At 47.1% G+C, this 19,571-nt stretch overlaps 1 protein-coding gene across 1 annotated transcript; it reads left to right on the plus strand.

Moving 5' to 3' along the window:
- The first annotated feature begins 1,073 nt into the window (after nucleotides 1-1,073).
- On the plus strand, nucleotides 1,074-19,285 carry LOC134528628 (collagen alpha-1(I) chain-like). The gene is made up of 10 exons (XM_063362380.1): nucleotides 1,074-1,185; nucleotides 5,320-5,387; nucleotides 5,578-5,706; nucleotides 5,983-6,186; nucleotides 6,388-6,576; nucleotides 6,763-6,921; nucleotides 6,973-7,206; nucleotides 7,483-7,592; nucleotides 10,423-10,491; nucleotides 16,555-19,285. Exons 1-10 carry the CDS (start codon nucleotides 1,074-1,076, stop codon nucleotides 19,283-19,285), a joined length of 4,005 nt encoding a protein of 1,334 aa, XP_063218450.1.
- Nucleotides 19,286-19,571: the final 286 nt, after the last annotated feature.

The raw sequence follows: 19,571 nt of genomic DNA on the forward strand, positions 1-19,571 counted from the left end.
CAATAAACGAATATGTTGTTCTAAAGTCACGGATTGTTAAATTTTTAAAGTTTATCGGTCGGTTCTGGCTGTATAAGTGTTTAATAAAATTGAAACGTGTATGTATGTATACCGGATTAGTTAATGCCCGCTATCGGTAACTGAATAAAGCGTGGGCACTTGGAAGTGCTTTTCAGATAAGAAAAAAAAATGTAGTAGGAAGTAATGATTTTGTGAGTGGCTACGAGATTACATAACCTCACCAACAACTTCATTAATCCGGCACATTTGGGAACGCGACTAAACTGGATAAGCGATTTGGCCGGACTGTAGAAAGTCAATAATGTTTTAACGAAAATTCAGGATAACTGAAATACAGCACACGTGTGGCGCTGAATTAGTAGAGCGCCGCTCTGTAGTTGTGCTCTGTATGCTCCATTGGAGTGCTGACGTGTGGACGCCAGGAATCCGCTGGAAAAACCCAAACGTGAGCTGCCCGATCGAAGCCGGATTATGTAACGTGTCGTAACATACATAATCGGATTTTAGAACGTCACACACACACACACACACACACACACACACACATATATATATATATATATATATATATATATATATATTGCAAGATCGTAGAACGTAACGAACCAAAGAATTCGGATTATACAACACGCGGAACAAAAAAAAAATTGCCGTATTACAGAACGTTTTCAATTGAAGAATGCGAGATTCCAGAAATTGAAGAACCAGATAACCCCGGATTATTGAAATGTATGATCTACCGTTGCCGGATTAGAGAACTAGTCGAACCTGAGAATCACTGATTACAGCACGTGTCATATAAAGGAATGCCGGGTTACAGAAAAGGTAGACCCACATAATACCGGATTACAAAACGCATTGTATCAAACGATACCGGATTATAGAACACACCAAACCAAACAGGTTTAATGTAATGATGCCGGACTACAGATCACTTCTGACAGAGGAGTGACGGTTTGCCGAACGTATCAAATAAATAAAAATAATTTTACCCACACAGACCCCTTATATTGCCGGACGACAGGAGGGGCAGGTAGGGGTGGAATGCGGTGATGCCGGATTGCAGAGCCCCGGCCGCGGTGCCGGCAGTCCGCTGCGCCGGGCGGGATAATCACGTTACCGGGGGCCTAATGAGTCCCTCGGAGGACTACATGTTTGCTCACGGTCGCGCGCCTCTCTCCCCCCGCGCGGGGCGAACAAAGACTACCCCCTCCCCACCACCGGCAAGTCCTTCCCTCCGCCGCACAAAGGACCGGCGGGAGTCCTGCTCCTCGTAGCAATCACGTGACGCGCGGACCTGGGGCAGCAATCCGCTAACCACCGGCCTACCTGCTGTCATCCGGCGAACTTGCGCTCCGGGTACTCTTCAAACACATCGTCTATCCTTTCACACACTTTGAAACTGAATATTTCAAATACCATTACGCATACACGACAAAACCATTTTTTTTCTATTAATGAAAATAATTAATCAGTAGATACAGGAAAAATTCGCGAATTCATTTCGCGATAGGCTAAAATATAAATTAATAGTTATACATCAGTGCTGCCTCTGCTATTGGCTCGCCACTCACCTGGATGACTCTGGGCCAATGAGAAACACCCAACCTAAGGCTTTATAGAATCAAAGGTTGCTACGTTGGGACGTCTCACAAGACAGCAGCCAATGAGTGGGTGACATTTGACCGAGTGTACGTAGAACTACGGAGTTCATCTTACGGGTCATTGAACCCGCGAATTTTTCCGGTCCCTAGTAATCAGTGATTAAATACTTTGGCAGTATTTTTTTTCTCTCTCTTTCGACTGAGTGTTTCGTTTGATTAACTAAACGTCTTTCCAAAATCGAGTTCACTGTTCTTTGAAAGATTCTTGCAATTAGAAAGTTTTATTCATAATGTAATTTTTTTTTTGCACATACGCAAATCTCAACAAAAAGGACGAATAAAGATAAAAAAGGAATACGCGAACACACGGAGTACAAGACAAATTCAGCCAATGTTAAAAGTTGAACGCGTGGACAGCTCACAGAATTCTGTGGAAGGAATGTCAGAAAAAAGATATTACGGTAAAGACAAACACAGTGTGATATCAAGTGCCTCGTCAATGTCACCCCACTGTGTCCCTCTGTCCTGTGACGTTTTTCCTTCCGCGTAAATCTTTGTGCTGTTTGTGCATTTAACTTTTAACATAAAATGCTTTTGGCTTGTTCGCTGTGTATTTGCGTATTAATTTTAATTTTTGTCAGGTATTGAAATTTTCCTTGACATACAGTGTAACCAGCAGTGGCATATGTCAACAAAAAAATTGAATCGAGAATATTCTGTCACTTATAGTTTTTCGCGAAAAAATCTGAACGTCTATTAGACTGCAACAAGGCATACCCGCACCAGTGGTTTCTTCCTTGTTATTGGTGGCCGTCTGCGAGAGAGTTACTCCATTATTTGACCGAGCCACTCAGGACGCGTTTGCTTCCGCACTGAATTACTGTGATTGGTGTAGTAACGATCGACATGTAGCCGGAAGAAACTCATCCGATCACGAAACACAGACGATGCTACAGTGTTTTAACTTTCAATGAATCTCGAAATCTTTTCGCGAAATATGCATGGCCCTACTTATAGTCAAAAATACATTCCTTTGCTATTTTTACGTTCTCAGCTATTTTTTTTGTGTGTGAATTGTGCGAGAGAAATATTTTCGTACAAGAATGAGTAACTTAAATGCATCTAATTTAGTTCGTGGTACGGCATAACACGGACCGCGGAAGGAACCAGACGTACTTCAGGAACAAAACATTCATGCAAACTTACAGACATTTGTAAAATTGTACATTTATATGAAAATAACTGTACCACTACAAAAAAAAAGTGTTCGCAGTAATACTTGGTTCGTACTATTACCCGGGAAATTTTATGCTTTGAGTTTTCCCAGTACCTCCAATAGTTAAAATTTATCAGTAAACCGGTCGTAAATTGCTCTCCAGTAGCAACTGAACATATTATTAAGCACGGTAAAACAAAGTGAATTTTATTGATGAATATTTTATAATTATTTTTATGGGTTAAAAAATTATACTTTAATGTTGCTTTTATTAACATAAAATAAAGCTCCAGATTTCATAAAAGGACTCGGTATTATCTTGATAGGAGTGTTTTATATGTGAAAAAAAAGGCATAGCCATCTATTGTACAAAATGACAATATTTATCTTGTAGTGTTACAAACTATTTATCGGCAACTGGTTTTCAACTTGCACATCGAGTCTCTTGTCTGATGCCTGGGAGAGTGCGAGTTTTCGCCCTACTCAGTTGCCAGGCGCATGTTGATCAGAAATCTCTCCGCAAATTCATCTGCAGCTGTACTCCAAGGCAGGCGTTCAAGACCGTAACCAGGATTTTGTGAATGACCTTTTTTATTTTTATAATGGTATTTTTGGAATTTTAAAGAGAAAAATTTTCTTTTTCACACCACAATCTCAGGGAATGATAGACATTTAGTACTAAAACGTTTACACATAGAATCTTTAAGTAATGTTTTTGCTTCAGAAAAGAAAACTGGACATTTTATATAATGTTAATTTTTATTTAAATGTTTAAATGTTTTGTTATTAAGTAAACTGTGTGATTTCTTTCAGAAAAGTCATAAATACATGATTCACACATGTAAAGAGTGTATGAATGACATAGTTACACCTGTGCAAACTGTCATTAAATATAGACTGTACTTGGAAACACAATTCACAATTCCTGCCGTTTCTGTATTATGAGGGATGTAATATGGAGGAAGCACTAATGTTGCCAACTAAGGAATACAATAATATTCCAAAATGATATCTTTGGAAACTTATGTAGCTCAATTGCTTGTATTCACTCATTTTGTTTTCTTATGTATTTTATTTTATAAATTCTGGAAGGAAGGTGTCCGGACCCGACTAACTGCCCCCCCCCCCCCCCCAAATCAAGGGTGACTGGTGCAGTTCAAAACAAATGAGATGGTTAAGTCTACCAGAGAGCAACCAACCGCGAATGCCTTAAAACCCCCTAAAACCTTTCCTTTTCCTGATTGCAGCCGTAAGAAACATACCAACGAGTGCTAACTAGATTAATTATAACTAATTAAATCAACGACCCTTTTAACATCCCAAGAATCGCTACTACACGCGGAATTTCCCTCTAGATTGTTTGATATGAAAGCCTTTTCCAGAAAATCTGCTATCAGAAGCTACGGAAACAAGCTTCATTATATTCACGGTTCAAAATTGTCAAGATGTTTTGCGTTTGGTCAGAATTTTTTTCGTATCTTGCATAAGTGAAATTTAAACGATACCGTTTCAAAACGGGTTGTAGCTCTTAGGTCGGATGGTCTTCTATATTCATATTACTGCGAACACTATTTTGTATTGTGATATAGTGATGGAGTTGTTTTCAAGTACACGTACAAATTTACAAATATCTGTTATTTTACATGATTTTCAAAAGGAATAAAACAACTCTACAGTGCAGGGAGCGGATATTTTGGGATGAAGCATTCAGCCAGTGGAAGTTTTGAAGTGAAGCTACCATCAGGCGCTGCTCCCATGAGTAGTCTTATAAGAGCGAAGCGCCCAACGAGTCACCGATTATATATTATATATTCGAGGCTTTTGTTATCCTCCAGGACTATTCTAAAACAAAAATCCCTGGCTTAAGGGGCCAACCTAGTAAGGGGAGTATGTGTGTCAGCGAGGCGGTATGATAAGTGCGACGCTCGCTGGTGTTTTTAGCGCGGTATCGCCTCTAAACTGGCGCGCAGTCTTCTCGTCGTGCAAGGGACAACTGTGAAATCTGAGCGGTGACCGTAACCTTTTATAGCGGAGAAATGAAGATTAATGTGTAATGCCAAGTCCTTTAAGCGCTTTCAAGAATCTGTATTGGTTGTTTTTATGCCTTAAAATTACTCTGGCAACACCCCTTGTAAGCCATTTTCACACTTCTTAAAACGCAGTTTGAAAACTTTATCAGGAAACAAAAGTATTTTTCGGCTCTCAGCGAATCATTAAATGGTTTCCGTAAACTGACCGCTCTTCGATATCGTGAGTAGTTTTCAAATCGCGTTGTTTCTCCTGAAGCTCTGGGCACGGTGTGTGTGACCAGGTAGGCGGATGAGTGTTTGTTCGAGGCGACCAGCCGTCGCGGGCCGGACCTGCGTGTGCCGCGAACAGGCAGACGACGTCTTGCCGGGCTGACGACTCGACGCTCTGACCTCGTGACATTCACCCTCTGAGCGCCGTCACGCGGACAGCCCGGGGTTGTTGACGCAGCGTCGCGGCGCCGGGGTCTGCGGCGTGTGGGCGAGCGTCACGTCGAGACGGCCGTCTGTGCAGGGGCCGTCTGTGCAGGGGCCGTCTGTGCAGGGGCCGTCTGTGCAGGAGCCGTCTGTGCAGGGGCCGTCTGTGCAGGGGCCGTCTGTGCAGGGGCCGTCTGTGCAGGGGCCGTCTGTGCAGGGGCCGTCTGTGCAGGGGCCGTCTGTGCAGGAGCCGTCTGTGCAGGGGCCGTCTGTGCAGGGGCCGTCTGTGCAGGGGCCGTCTGTGCAGGAGCCGTCTGTGCAGGAGCCGTCTGTGCAGGGGCCGTCTGTGCAGGGGCCGTCTGTGCAGGAGCCGTCTGTGCAGGGGCCATCTGTGCAGGAGCCATCTGTGCAGGGGCCGTCTGTGCAGGGGCCGTCTGTGCAGGGGCCGTCTGTGCAGGGGCCGTCTGTGCAGGAGCCGTCTGTGCAGGAGCCGTCTGTGCAGGGGCCGTCTGTGCAGGGGCCGTCTGTGCAGGGGCCGTCTGTGCAGGAGCCGTCTGTGCAGGGGCCGTCTGTGCAGGAGCCGTCTGTGCAGGGGCCGTCTGTGCAGGGGCCGTCTGTGCAGGAGCCGTCTGTGCAGGGGCCGTCTGTGCAGGGGCCGTCTGTGCAGGGGCCGTCTGTGCAGGGGCCGTCTGTGCAGGGGCCGTCTGTGCAGGAGCCGTCTGTGCAGGGGCCATCTGTGCAGGAGCCATCTGTGCAGGGGCCGTCTGTGCAGGGGCCGTCTGTGCAGGAGCCGTCTGTGCAGGGGCCATCTGTGCAGGAGCCATCTGTGCAGGGGCCGTCTGTGCAGGGGCCGTCTGTGCAGGGGCCATCTGTGCAGGAGCCGTCTGTGCAGGGGCCGTCTGTGCAGGGGCCGTCTGTGCAGGAGCCGTCTGTGCAGGGGCCGTCTGTGCAGGGGCCGTCTGTGCAGGAGCCGTCTGTGCAGGGGCCATCTGTGCAGGAGCCATCTGTGCAGGGGCCGTCTGTGCAGGGGCCGTCTGTGCAGGGGCCGTCTGTGCAGGAGCCGTCTGTGCAGGGGCCGTATGTGCAGGGGCCGTCTGTGCAGGAGCCGTCTGTGCAGGGGCCATCTGTGCAGGAGCCATCTGTGCAGGGGCCGTCTGTGCAGGGGCCGTCTGTGCAGGGGCCATCTGTGCAGGAGCCATCTGTGCAGGGGCCGTCTGTGCAGGGGCCGTCTGTGCAGGAGCCGTCTGTGCAGGGGCCATCTGTGCAGGAGCCGTCTGTGCAGGGGCCGTCTGTGCAGGGGCCGTCTGTGCAGGAGCCGTCTGTGCAGGGGCCGTCTGTGCAGGGGCCGTCTGTGCAGGAGCCGTCTGTGCAGGGGCCATCTGTGCAGGAGCCATCTGTGCAGGGGCCGTCTGTGCAGGGGCCGTCTGTGCAGGGGCCGTCTGTGCAGGAGCCGTCTGTGCAGGGGCCGTCTGTGCAGGGGCCGTCTGTGCAGGAGCCGTCTGTGCAGGGGCCATCTGTGCAGGAGCCATCTGTGCAGGGGCCGTCTGTGCAGGGGCCGTCTGTGCAGGAGCCGTCTGTGCAGGGGCCATCTGTGCAGGAGCCGTCTGTGCAGAGGCCGTCTGTGCAGGGGCCGTCTGTGCAGGAGCCGTCTGTGCAGGGGCCGTCTGTGCAGGGGCCGTCTGTGCAGGGGCCGTCTGTGCAGGGGCCATCTGTGCAGGAGCCATCTGTGCAGGGGCCGTCAGTGCAGGGGCCGTCTGTGCAGGAGCCGTCTGTGCAGGGGCCATCTGTGCAGGAGCCGTCTGTGCAGGGGCCGTCTGTGCAGAGGCCGTCTGTGCAGGAGCCGTCTGTGCAGGGGCCGTCTGTGCAGGGGCCGTCTGTGCAGGAGCCATATGTGCAGGAGCCGTCTGTGCAGGGGCCGTCTGTGCAGGGGCCGTCTGTGCAGGAGCCGTCTGTGCAGGGGCCGTCTGTGCAGGGGCCGTCTGTGCAGGAGCCGTCTGTGCAGGGGCCATATGTGCAGGAGCCGTCTGTGCAGGGGCCGTCTGTGCAGGGGCCGTCTGTGCAGGAGCCGTCTGTGCAGGGGCCGTCTGTGCAGGGGCCGTCTGTGCAGGAGCCGTCTGTGCAGGAGCCATATGTGCAGGAGCCGTCTGTGCAGGGGCCGTCTGTGCAGGAGCCGTCTGTGCAGGGGCCGTCTGTGCAGGGGCCGTCTGTGCAGGAGCCGTCTGTGCAGGGGCCATCTGTGCAGGAGCCGTCTGTGCAGGGGCCATATGTGCAGGGGCCATCTGTGCAGGAGCCGTCTGTGCAGGGGCCGTCTGTGCAGGGGCCGTCTGCGCAGGGGCCGTCTGTGCAGGAGCCGTCTGTGCAAGGCCATCTGTGCAGGAGCCGTCTGTGCAAGGGCCTTCTGTGCAGGGGCCGTCTGTGCAGGAGCCGTCTGTGCAGGGGCCGTCTGTGCAGGAGCCGTCTGTGCAGGGGCCATATGTGCAGGAGCCGTCTGTGCAGGGGCCGTCTGTGCAGGGGCCGTCTGTGCAGGGGCCGTCTGTGCAGGAGCCGTCTGTGCAGGGGCCGTCTGTGCAGGGGCCGTCTGTGCAGGGGCCATATGTGCAGGAACCGTCTGTGCAGGGGCCGTCTGTGCAGGAGCCGTCTGTGCAGGGGCCGTCTGTGCAGGGGCCGTCTGTGCAGGGGCCGTCTGTGCAGGGGCCGTCTGTGCAGGAGCCGTCTGTGCAGGGGCCGTCTGTGCAGGGGCCGTCTGTGCAGGGGCCGTCTGTGCAAGGGTCTTATGTGCAGGAGCCGTCTGTGCAGAAACCGTATGTGCAGGAGACGTCTATGTAGGGGCCGTCTGTGCAGGGGCCGTCTGTGCAAGGGCCGTCTGTCCATGGTTGGCACTGTGCACAGCGTTTTTGCCAGAAATTCTTTGTTTCTTATGACTCGGCGAGCTACAAAGTACAGGTTGTCAATTAAAGAATTGGCCAGTTTTAATGGTATATTATAACCTTTAAATTAAGACTATTTACAACAAATCACAAATCAAATTACAGGTATACTAATCTAGTTTTTCTTAAAAATTTAAATATTGGGCCACTTTAGATACTTATATGGCACGTGCCTAACCTAAAGTCCAAGTTTTCCCACACTTTGGTCAACAAGTCCGGAGTATTTTGGCAAAATAATCGAGATAAATTTTAATTAATAATAAATCTGCTGAATGTTTATTCTTCTTTACTAATTTAATTGTTTATTAAATATCAGTATAATGATTTATAATTTAAAAAGAAAATTAATTATATATACGTGAACCTAACCTCATTCATATAAAATCACTTTAAAAACTTTAATAAACACAATTTCCGTCACATATATCCACCATAAATAAATATTTTTCATTTTTTGAAGCACATTTATATAATTTTTTATTTGTTAGTAAGGAATCGTAAAAGATCACTCTCATAAATTTTTTTCATAACGTACCTAATGATATAGGATGCCATTGTAGAAGCAGTGGCAATCCAGCGTTGTGGGCAGAACTTCCTCAGCACACCTTTTGTATTCACGGCCGTGACAATGCAGTAAGAGTGACGCGGAAGGCAACAGCACGCACGTGAGCGAGACGTGTTCACGAGCCGCGCGGATGTCAGCCTCGCTTCTCGCTCTGTCGCACGAGCCCAGGTCGTAAACCTCGGGGTCCACGTCGCGGTGAAGCCCGCCTGGCTGGCAGCGAGGTCGTAAAGAAGTCGTAAACTCGTCCCCGCACACCACGCGTCAGAAAAAAAATATATGTGTGTGTGTTTTTTTTGTTTACCTCCCTCTTTGAATTCAGTTCCGAATGCAGTATTCGGATTTAGTAGCCTGTCCAGGACTTGCGGGAAATGGTTGAAGAACAACGCGCCTAGAATTGTGTATTTTTCAAGAAGTATTTTCCCCGCACATTGCTGTTAGGACTAGAATTTGAGGTTTATATTTACATCAACAGTTATGAAACGGACCTGTCTACCCAAAATTGATAGTGTTCCCAACTTGAAAAAAAGAATTATAATATTTAATAATTTGTTTTTGAATCACAAATAATTAACTAAATAAATCTGCAAAAATTTCAATCATCGCAACCAGTATGTGATCAAATAAATAAATAACTTAAGCTCGAATGTAAAATATATCTCTGAAGATTTCGTATTAAGCATCTGCTAACTAATGAAAGGTTGTTGTAACACAGTTAAAATTAAACTCCAGCAATACATGCTATGATAGTGATTTAAAAGTAAAACATGAATAATATGAATTATAAATGAGGTCGTTTAAAAATCATATATTTAAATATCTTCGAAAATAAAATACATTTTGGTCAGCATGCGTCATTGAAGCTTTGCTATTGAGATGTAAGGCCCGGTTTCACAAAAGATGTAAGTTTTTTTTTTCGTTCTTTTTTGTCAATACTTTTATTTAATAGCTATTTCATAAATTTTGGCTCGATACCGTCCTTTCACGATTTTCTGTCGCAAATATTTTCAACAGATACTCGCGTAGTGAAATACCACGCAGTGGATGTTAATTACGAAGATATGTGCGCCATTCTACACCCATGATTTCACACTAAGTGAATATTTGTTTAAAAATATTTGATTATTGGTAGAAAAACCTATACAAATGAGGTATCGTGTTAAAATTTTATAAGTAGACAATAAATAAAAGTAATGACAAAAGAAGAAGAATTGTCAACATTGCGTGGGAGACCACGCTTTAAGTCAATTCTTTGAATAAGTTGAGCGAACCACCCGCTTGGATAACAGATGTGTTAAATAAAACTCGTTAATAATGTTCGCAGGTTTTCACGACCATTGTCTCAAGTAGCTTGGCTTCTGGGATTGTAGCCGTGTCCTTGGCGAATAATTCACCGACGTTTTAGGTCAACATTGCAGTCGCCATCATCAGGGAGCAGTTAGTTACATACCTACCTACTCAGTAGGTACCTGCTCCCTGATGATAGTGACTGTAAAGTAGACCGAAAGTCGGTGAATTATTCGTCAAGGACGCGGCTACAAACCCAGAAGCCAAGCTCCTTCAAATAAAACTCGGATGATGTATCTCCCGACGGCGCGAGAGACACGCCATCCCTAGCGAGGTTCGGGTTTGTGGTCACGTGACGCAGCATCCGGAGCAGGAAGCCTTTCATCTCGCCGCTGGACCGCGCGGGCAGGGAGCGGGGGATCACGGGCTGGTGTGCCTTTTTCAGGTCCAGCCCCTCCTTGGAGGAGGGGAGGGGAGGGGGAAAAGAGAAAAAAAAATTGGTTGTCTGTAAAGTCGGTTTACGGACGATAGTTTAACGTGACAACATCATAAAAAAACATTGATGAAGTGATTGCATACTTTTATGAATAAAATTGAATCATATTTATTTTAATTATAAAAGAATAAATACTTAAAATTATACTAGTAATCAGATTATTAAAATGCCAAAATAATTAACCTTTATTGCCGAAATTGTTGTTGTAATAAGCAATGAAAAAACCACATTAACTTTTCACTTCACTTTATAAACAGTCGAGTGGAAGAGAGATAGATGCGGCGCAAGCGTACAATGAACGTAACGGGAACAGCGTAACGGAACAATGTGCGTAACGGGACACTTTTCCGTGCGTGCAGCCGGCGTTCATCGATTAATTAGACGTTGTCACGTCAAAAAAAAAAACAACCATTGATGATGTCTTTCAGTACTCGTCAGAAATGTGGTAACATCTGACCTCGGTCACGAGTAGATTCATATCTTCTCATGTTGCAAATACACTTATATTACGAAAAATCGAGTCTTTGACACGTTTTAGCGTAGAAATCTCTAAAAAGTTATGCCGAGCGTGACAAATGTACGCAAAATATTTAAGGGTTCTTGGAGTCAGAATCCAAGTAAACTCAAACGGAGCCTGGTGAGAAGAGAAACCGGCAGTTTTCAATTTTTGGTTCAATTAATCAACAAATGTTAGAATGTAACAGGTCAATAATTTAATACACTAAACGTAAGTTAGTAACTGTATGAAACAAGTATACAGCATTATTCCATTTTTATTTATTTATCTTTTTGCCAAACTAGCCAAGTAAATAGCCGGCGTTAGTCAGAAAATGTTTGCCACAATACATTTTTCCATACGACCACCAAAGAAACGCGAAGTCATCGTAAAATAATGAGTAAACTCCACTGTACGAATGGAAAATTAAAATTGCAATGAGGTTTTTTTTTTTTTAGAGGGAGTGCGTTATTCAGTTAAGAGGTATTTTGCTTTGTAGATCAAATATCACTGCAGTCGACATAGACCTACTGAATGTTTGTTTCTTGAAGTTTAAAACTAAGCTTCAAAATACTTGCACAACGAATGGGCGCTCATTATTTATTTTTTAAGTCACGAGGAGTGTTTGGGTGGAACCCCTTGGGCTTTTTGTTTCCCACGTGAGAGAAACCTTTTATTTCAACGCGGAGGTATAAAAAAAAAAAGCCCCGCTGCTTTGGGCACACAATGGTTTTTCGAGAGGAGGACAAGGGAAGAAGGGCATGGGTGGAGAACTCGCAGACCAGAGAGAGAAAGAGAGAGAGAGAAACAAAGACAAGGCGGGAGGAAGGATGTCGGGGCATTAGGCAGGAAGGCCGCTTACGTTGCGCGCGCGATGTGTAATGAACCCGGCTTCTGCGAACCTTGGGAGGGGTGAAGAAGTGGCAGGATTTTCAGCACGAGTCACAAACCTACCGTTGCTGGTCCGCACAAAAGCTGACGAAGTTCGACCACGATATTCCACTCTACAAGCCTGGCCTTCACCCGGGCGGAAACATAGCGAGCCGTGAATTCTGGCGGTGAGAATAAAGTCGACTCACAGCAGTTGCAAGAGCTATCATGCAGTGTCTAGAGAGAGAGAGAGAGAGAAAGAGAGAGAGGGAGAGAGAGAGGGATAGAGAGTGACAGGCAGGGAGAATAGGTCCACTTGTTTCGGAACATCGGTGTGCGAGACTAACTTCTATTTATAGAAATATTACTGAAGCAATTTGTTAGTTTGAAGGCTTTTTTTTTTTTAATTCATGCATGGACGTAGTGGTATTAATTCAGTCATACACAGTTTAAACTTGTCGTTCTTTGCTCTACTACTAAAAGAAAAAAAACAAAGAAAAATATTTTTCTTGTTAACAGGCTAGCGAACCTCCAGATAAATCCGTTTACTCGCTCATAATTTTCGCAGTAGAAAATGATATCAGAATGTTTGTTTGTGATGTCCATAATGATGTAAGCTCACCTGTAAAAAAGATGACCTAACCGTATTGTTGTTGAGCAGAAGCAGACAGCCAATCAGCGACACTGCAATGGCTTAACGCCCCTGATAGCGACCAACACGAGCTTCCATGAGTCACAAGAAGCGCATTTACGTTTTTTCTGTTATGTTTTGGGAAACTTTGCAATATCAAATTTAGTTATTTGAAGTAAGCGATGCATTAGTCCGAGAAACAAGACGAAACACTAAATTTAGTTTGCATGCAAATATTTATGAGAAATAAATTAATAAAAGAACTTACGAGATATTATAAATAGGCTTGGTAAATTAAGAAATAAATCATATTTAATAAATTAGTTTTCAATATTAATATAAACACGCGTATCAAAATAATTATTTGATTTTAATTAACCACGAAAATTAAGAAAAAGCTGAATCTTTATTCTAATATATTAATGTTAATAATTTGTTAAATTATAATGTAAGATTTATAAATTTGTAAACAAATAAATTATGCAAACGGGAACATAATCTCACTTATATAAATACATTTAAATACACTTGAAAAGAACACAAATTCTATTAAAAATAAAATATTTTTTTAATATTATATTCACCAGTATAAAGAATAAATAACTAAATATTAATACTTAAAAGCCCATTAATAATTTTTATTTGTATATAGCCATTTTTTTTACATCCTGTGAAAATTTTGTTGCATGGTGCCCGCGCATCGTGAAACTTCACTATCATCATTTATTCACAACGCGACTAAAGAAATATAACTTGGAATATAAAGTACAACTCGGGTTCGAGCGGGGCTGTGCCCCATCACCCCCCCCCCCCCCCCCCCCCTTCAAAGAGCCGTGCTTGGTTGAATCCCTAGGTGAAACACTGTAGACCACGTGCTATCGTCGCCGACATCATGTCTGAGCTGCCGTGAGTTCAGACGGTTAGTGCCGTGGAGGTTAAGAGTGGTTCAGATAGAGATTATATGTTAGACGCTCCATTCGAAATTAAGACTAATGTAAATGCTTAGCTGTAATTATTGTACTATTTAAACCATCTATTTTTACATAAAACTAATACAACTCTTTTACTCTTTAATAATCTCCGTAAACGTGATGCCCCCCATGGATAAATAATATTAAAAAAATTATAAATTGTTATTTGCAGAATAGTGGAGGCGCCGGGTATAGACCCATTTATGTTAGTTGTGCCAACTTTCAAGTGCTTTGGTTTTACGTGACGAAATTTGAAACTCTGTTTCTGGTAACTATTTTTTTTTAAACAGGAAGTACATGAATAAAAATTTGAACTTAGATAATAAGCTTTTTTATTTAGTTACTTATACAAACTAACGACATTAATGGGTTGTTTGAAACTTTGTTTTCATTGTGTCCAAAAAATGGTTACACTGCAATGATATTTAGAAAGTCCGGAAGAGCGCTGCTTTTCTGCGAATCAGACTTTCCTTTTTTACATTTATTTAAATGAGATTCATTACCAAGAAATATCGCGTCTTTTTTTTTTGAATTTAGGAACTGTGTGATTACGTTTATCGATATTTCAGTTAAAGGTATCAAAAGAAATAACATTGAAATAAATATTTACTCACATGTTTTTATCAAAATAGTAGACATAATCTAATAATTTAAGAGCTATAAATGCTCCTAGATAAAGAATTTTAATTTTTATTGGAAACTCAAAATCAAACTTTTTCACTGATTGTTTCGGAAAAACATCATAAAGAAGAAATATTTTTAATGGTTTGAATCTCTAAAAGCTTTTAATGAATATAAATTATTTATTTTTTGAGTGTGATTTGCGTGAATTACGTGTAATTTTGAAATCACTTGCTCATACGTATTTACCAATAATAAAATAATATAATAGTTATATTTGTTTTTCGGTGCTGTTGGCTGACAGGTATCCAGTCAATTTTTTTCAAATCTTACATTGTAATTTATATAGAAATTTTACAAACGATAAAAGTGTGAACTTTTTTTTCTAAATATAACTTATATTTAAATTTGTGCCTTTAACATACAAAATAAGCTTAACTTTACTTAATAATCCACAAGCATATCTTTGACATGTGGAGCTTCGCTAAATATTATCATAGACATGTAAATTTAAATATTCTGTGAATAAGTTACAAACATAAGATATTGAAAAATTTAATACACACTGAAATCGAGGATGAAAAAAATAAAAATTATTTTAAATTATATAAATATTACAAACTACAAACAAAAGTTATAAAGTCATTATTAATAAGTTAAAAGGAGATAACACTCTTTCTTACTTGTTTCTAAAAAAAATACAGCGAAAAAAAAAACAGAAAAATTATTACAACAATTTAATTATAATTCGCAGTAATTTAAAATTTTAAATGAAAATTTAAATCAACTTAATCGTTCCTCGGAATATATTTTTTATCAATAGTATTCGTGTAATCTTACCGATTCCTAACTATAATAGGATTAATTGGGTAGGCATCATTATTTGCTAATTAAGATTTCATTTATATTAATACTTTTCATGCGAAATTTAAATCTCTAAAGACCTGTTTATATTTATATTGTTCTGAATAGACCAAAACCGTGAGCAGTTATTTCAAAATTGTGATTAAAATTTTTCATATAAAGTCCTAAACGACTAAAATATAGATAAGTTTATTAAAACAATATTAAACTTAAAACTTGCGAAAACTTATATTTCTGCAAAGTCGACAACAAAACAAAATCTGCATAAAGATCCGGGGTCTTTTAGTGAACCATAGAGTAAAATTTAAAATGCAATTCAACACAGTCTAGTTTTTTTTTATGTTAGAAAGGCTGAAATGTGAACTCTAAAAACCTACCTTAGATTTTTCCAACAACGGCTGAAACTCTGAACTATAAATATTCAAAAACACTTACTGTCAGATTTTATTTTACTTTGGAGATGGTTTATCGCGCGCTATTGCTCGCGACACAGATGTGTTGGACATCAAGACTGTGGACCGAATAGCAAGCGCTATCAGCCAGAGTTATGTGAATCAATGTAGACTTTATTTACAATTATGTTCCAATATGTATTTCTTCGAAACATTTTTATCGCTTATATATTCTTTGCTGTCTTTTATTTTCACTAAACAATTCTCGAAACAGAAGTAGCAATTTCATATCACTTCAAAATAAGTTCATTCAAAAACAAGCAAATTTTCTTAATATACCCGCAGAAATTTATTTTTCGAAAGATCAATATTTATATTACCTTACTTATAAAATTACGCTAAATTATTATAACTGAGTGTACTCCAATCAAAAAAATTATTTTGTGTGTAATGTACACAATATTCTAACTAAAAACATGTAAGTATTCCAAAACGAAGGTTACAAAAATAATGAAGGAAATTAAAATTTCCAATATTTTAAGATCAATATTTGACAATTAAATATTGCTTTGAGGAATTGAAAATCTATTTACCTGACAATCAATAACTACCATTGGATAATTCCAAGCTTAATAGCAGTAATATGACATTTCATGTTTCACAGCGAAATCTATCAAAGATCAGCCCTTAGCATTGGTTATAGGTAGAGACCGGAAAAATTCGCGAATTCATTTCGCGATAGGCTAAAATACAAATAGTTATACCTCAGTGCTGCCTCTGCTATTGACTCACAACTCACCTGGATGACTCTGGGCCAATGAGAAACACCCAACCAAAGCTTTATCGAATCATAGGATGCGACGTTGGGACGTCTCACAAGACGGCAGCCAATGAGTGGGTGACATTTGATCGAAAGTACGTAGAACTATGGAGTTAATCCTACAGGTCATTGGACCCGCGAATTTTTCCGGTCCCTAGTTATAGGTATATACACAAGATCCAAAAATACAAAAAAAAAATTGTGATTAATAATACTATCTACCTGAAAGCACCCTCTAAACCCAGTGTTCTGGTTGTTAAATTAGTGAGTCTGCACTTTCGCCGACAGGCTGGAGCCATTGCAGCTCGTTATTCACGTGCGCGCGTTGCCAGGCCGCGCGGGGAAATCCGTCGCAGCGGGAGACATAAACCACGCCGCAGCTATTCACGCAGCACCGGGCCAAAAGCCGTATTCCGTCGCATGTCCGGTTATCCTGAATACGCTCGGCGGGACCACGTGGGCCCAGCGCGGCAGAGGGACCAGGCCAGAGCCAGGGACCTCGGCGGGACCACGTGGGCCCAGCGTGGCAGAGGGACCAGGCCAGAGCCCGGGACCTCGGCGGGACCACGTGGGCCCAGCGCGGCAGAGGGACCAGGCCAGAGCCAGGGACCTCGGCGGGACCACGTGGGCCCAGCGCGGCAGAGGGACCAGGCCAGAGCCAGGGACCTCGGCGGGACCACGTGGGCCCAGCGCGGCAGAGGGACCAGGCCAGAGCCCGGGACCTCGGCGGGACCACGTGGGCCCAGCGCGGCAGAGGGACCAGGCCAGAGCCAGGGACCTCGGCGGGACCACGTGGGCCCAGCGCGGCAGAGGGACCAGGCCAGAGCCAGGGACCTCGGCGGGACCACGTGGGCCCAGCGTGGCAGAGGGACCAGGCCAGAGCCCGGGACCTCGGCGGGACCACGTGGGCCCAGCGCGGCAGAGGGACCAGGCCAGAGCCAGGGACCTCGGCGGGACCACGTGGGCCCAGCGCGGCAGAGGGACCAGGCCAGAGCCAGGGACCTCGGCGGGACCACGTGGGCCCAGCGCGGCAGAGGGACCAGGCCAGAGCCAGGGACCTCGGCGGGACCACGTGGGCCCAGCGCGGCAGAGGGACCAGGCCAGAGCCCGGGACCTCGGCGGGACCACGTGGGCCCAGCGCGGCAGAGGGACCAGGCCAGAGCCCGGGACCTCGGCGGGACCACGTGGGCCCAGCGCGGCAGAGGGACCAGGCCAGAGCCCGGGACCTCGGCGGGACCACGTGGGCCCAGCGCGGCAGAGGGACCAGGCCAGAGCCCGGGACCTCGGCGGGACCACGTGGGCCCAGCGCGGCAGAGGGACCAGGCCAGAGCCCGGGACCTCGGCGGGACCACGTGGGCCCAGCGTGGCAGAGGGACCAGGCCAGAGCCCGGGACCTCGGCGGGACCACGTGGGCCCAGCGCGGCAGAGGGACCAGGCCAGAGCCAGGGACCTCGGCGGGACCACGTGGGCCCAGCGCGGCAGAGGGACCAGGCCAGAGCCCGGGACCTCGGCGGGACCACGTGGGCCCAGCGCGGCAGAGGGACCAGGCCAGAGCCCGGGACCTCGGCGGGACCACGTGGGCCCAGCGCGGCAGAGGGACCAGCCCAGAGCCAGGGACCTCGGCGGGACCACGTGGGCCCAGCGCGGCAGAGGGACCAGGCCAGAGCCCGGGACCTCGGCGGGACCACGTGGGCCCAGCGCGGCAGAGGGACCAGGCCAGAGCCCGGGACCTCGGCGGGACCACGTGGGCCCAGCGTGGCAGAGGGACCAGGCCAGAGCCAGGGACCTCGGCGGGACCACGTGGGCCCAGCGCGGCAGAGGGACCAGGCCAGAGCCCGGGACCTCGGCGGGACCACGTGGGCCCAGCGCGGCAGAGGGACCAGGCCAGAGCCCGGGACCTCGGCGGGACCACGTGGGCCCAGCGCGGCAGAGGGACCAGGCCAGAGCCCGGGACCTCGGCGGGACCACGTGGGCCCAGCGCGGCAGAGGGACCAGGCCAGAGCCAGGGACCTCGGCGGGACCACGTGGGCCCAGCGCGGCAGAGGGACCAGGCCAGAGCCCGGGACCTCGGCGGGACCACGTGGGCCCAGCGTGGCAGAGGGACCAGGCCAGAGCCCGGGACCTCGGCGGGACCACGTGGGCCCAGCGCGGCAGAGGGACCAGGCCAGAGCCAGGGACCTCGGCGGGACCACGTGGGCCCAGCGCGGCAGAGGGACCAGGCCAGAGCCCGGGACCTCGGCGGGACCACGTGGGCCCAGCGTGGCAGAGGGACCAGGCCAGAGCCAGGGACCTCGGCGGGACCACGTGGGCCCAGCGCGGCAGAGGGACCAGGCCAGAGCCAGGGACCTCGGCGGGACCACGTGGGCCCAGCGCGGCAGAGGGACCAGGCCAGAGCCCGGGACCTCGGCGGGACCACGTGGGCCCAGCGTGGCAGAGGGACCAGGCCAGAGCCCGGGACCTCGGCGGGACCACGTGGGCCCAGCGCGGCAGAGGGACCAGGCCAGAGCCAGGGACCTCGGCGGGACCACGTGGGCCCAGCGCGGCAGAGGGACCAGGCCAGAGCCCGGGACCTCGGCGGGACCACGTGGGCCCAGCGCGGCAGAGGGACCAGGCCAGAGCCAGGGACCTCGGCGGGACCACGTGGGCCCAGCGCGGCAGAGGGACCAGGCCAGAGCCCGGGACCTCGGCGGGACCACGTGGGCCCAGCGCGGCAGAGGGACCAGGCCAGAGCCAGGGACCTCGGCGGGACCACGTGGGCCCAGCGCGGCAGAGGGACCAGGCCAGAGCCCGGGACCTCGGCGGGACCACGTGGGCCCAGCGCGGCTGAGGGACCAGGCCAGAGCCCGGGACCTCGGCGGGACCACGTGGGCCCAGCGCGGCAGAGGGACCAGGCCAGAGCCCGGGACCTCGGCGGGACCACGTGGGCCCAGCGCGGCAGAGGGACCAGGCCAGAGCCCGGGACCTCGGCGGGACCACGTGTGGTTCGCGGAACGGGGGCTGGTACTTCACTTCCAAACAACCTGTCTCACCGTCACCTTCTCGCTTCCAGCACTTTTGCGGTGACGTAACTACCTTCCCACTTTCACACGGGTCTTTACCACAACGCCGAAATACCATAACGCCGAATGTCAAAATTGACCACAACGTCGACAGCTAGAAAACTGCTGTGTACCACAACGCCAAAATAACAACTGAATGAATTTGTGTGTGTTTCTTAAATGTACCTAAACGCCGAAATACCACAATAAAACCTAACCTTACCTTAACATAACCTAGCGTAAAATAACCTAACCTAACTTAACCTAGACTATCCTAGCCTAACCTAACCTAACCTAGTCCCACCTAACCT

The sequence above is a fragment of the Bacillus rossius genome, chromosome 1 (genome assembly GCF_032445375.1).
Source record: "Bacillus rossius redtenbacheri isolate Brsri chromosome 1, Brsri_v3, whole genome shotgun sequence".
NCBI classification, from domain to species: domain Eukaryota; kingdom Metazoa; phylum Arthropoda; class Insecta; order Phasmatodea; family Bacillidae; genus Bacillus; species Bacillus rossius.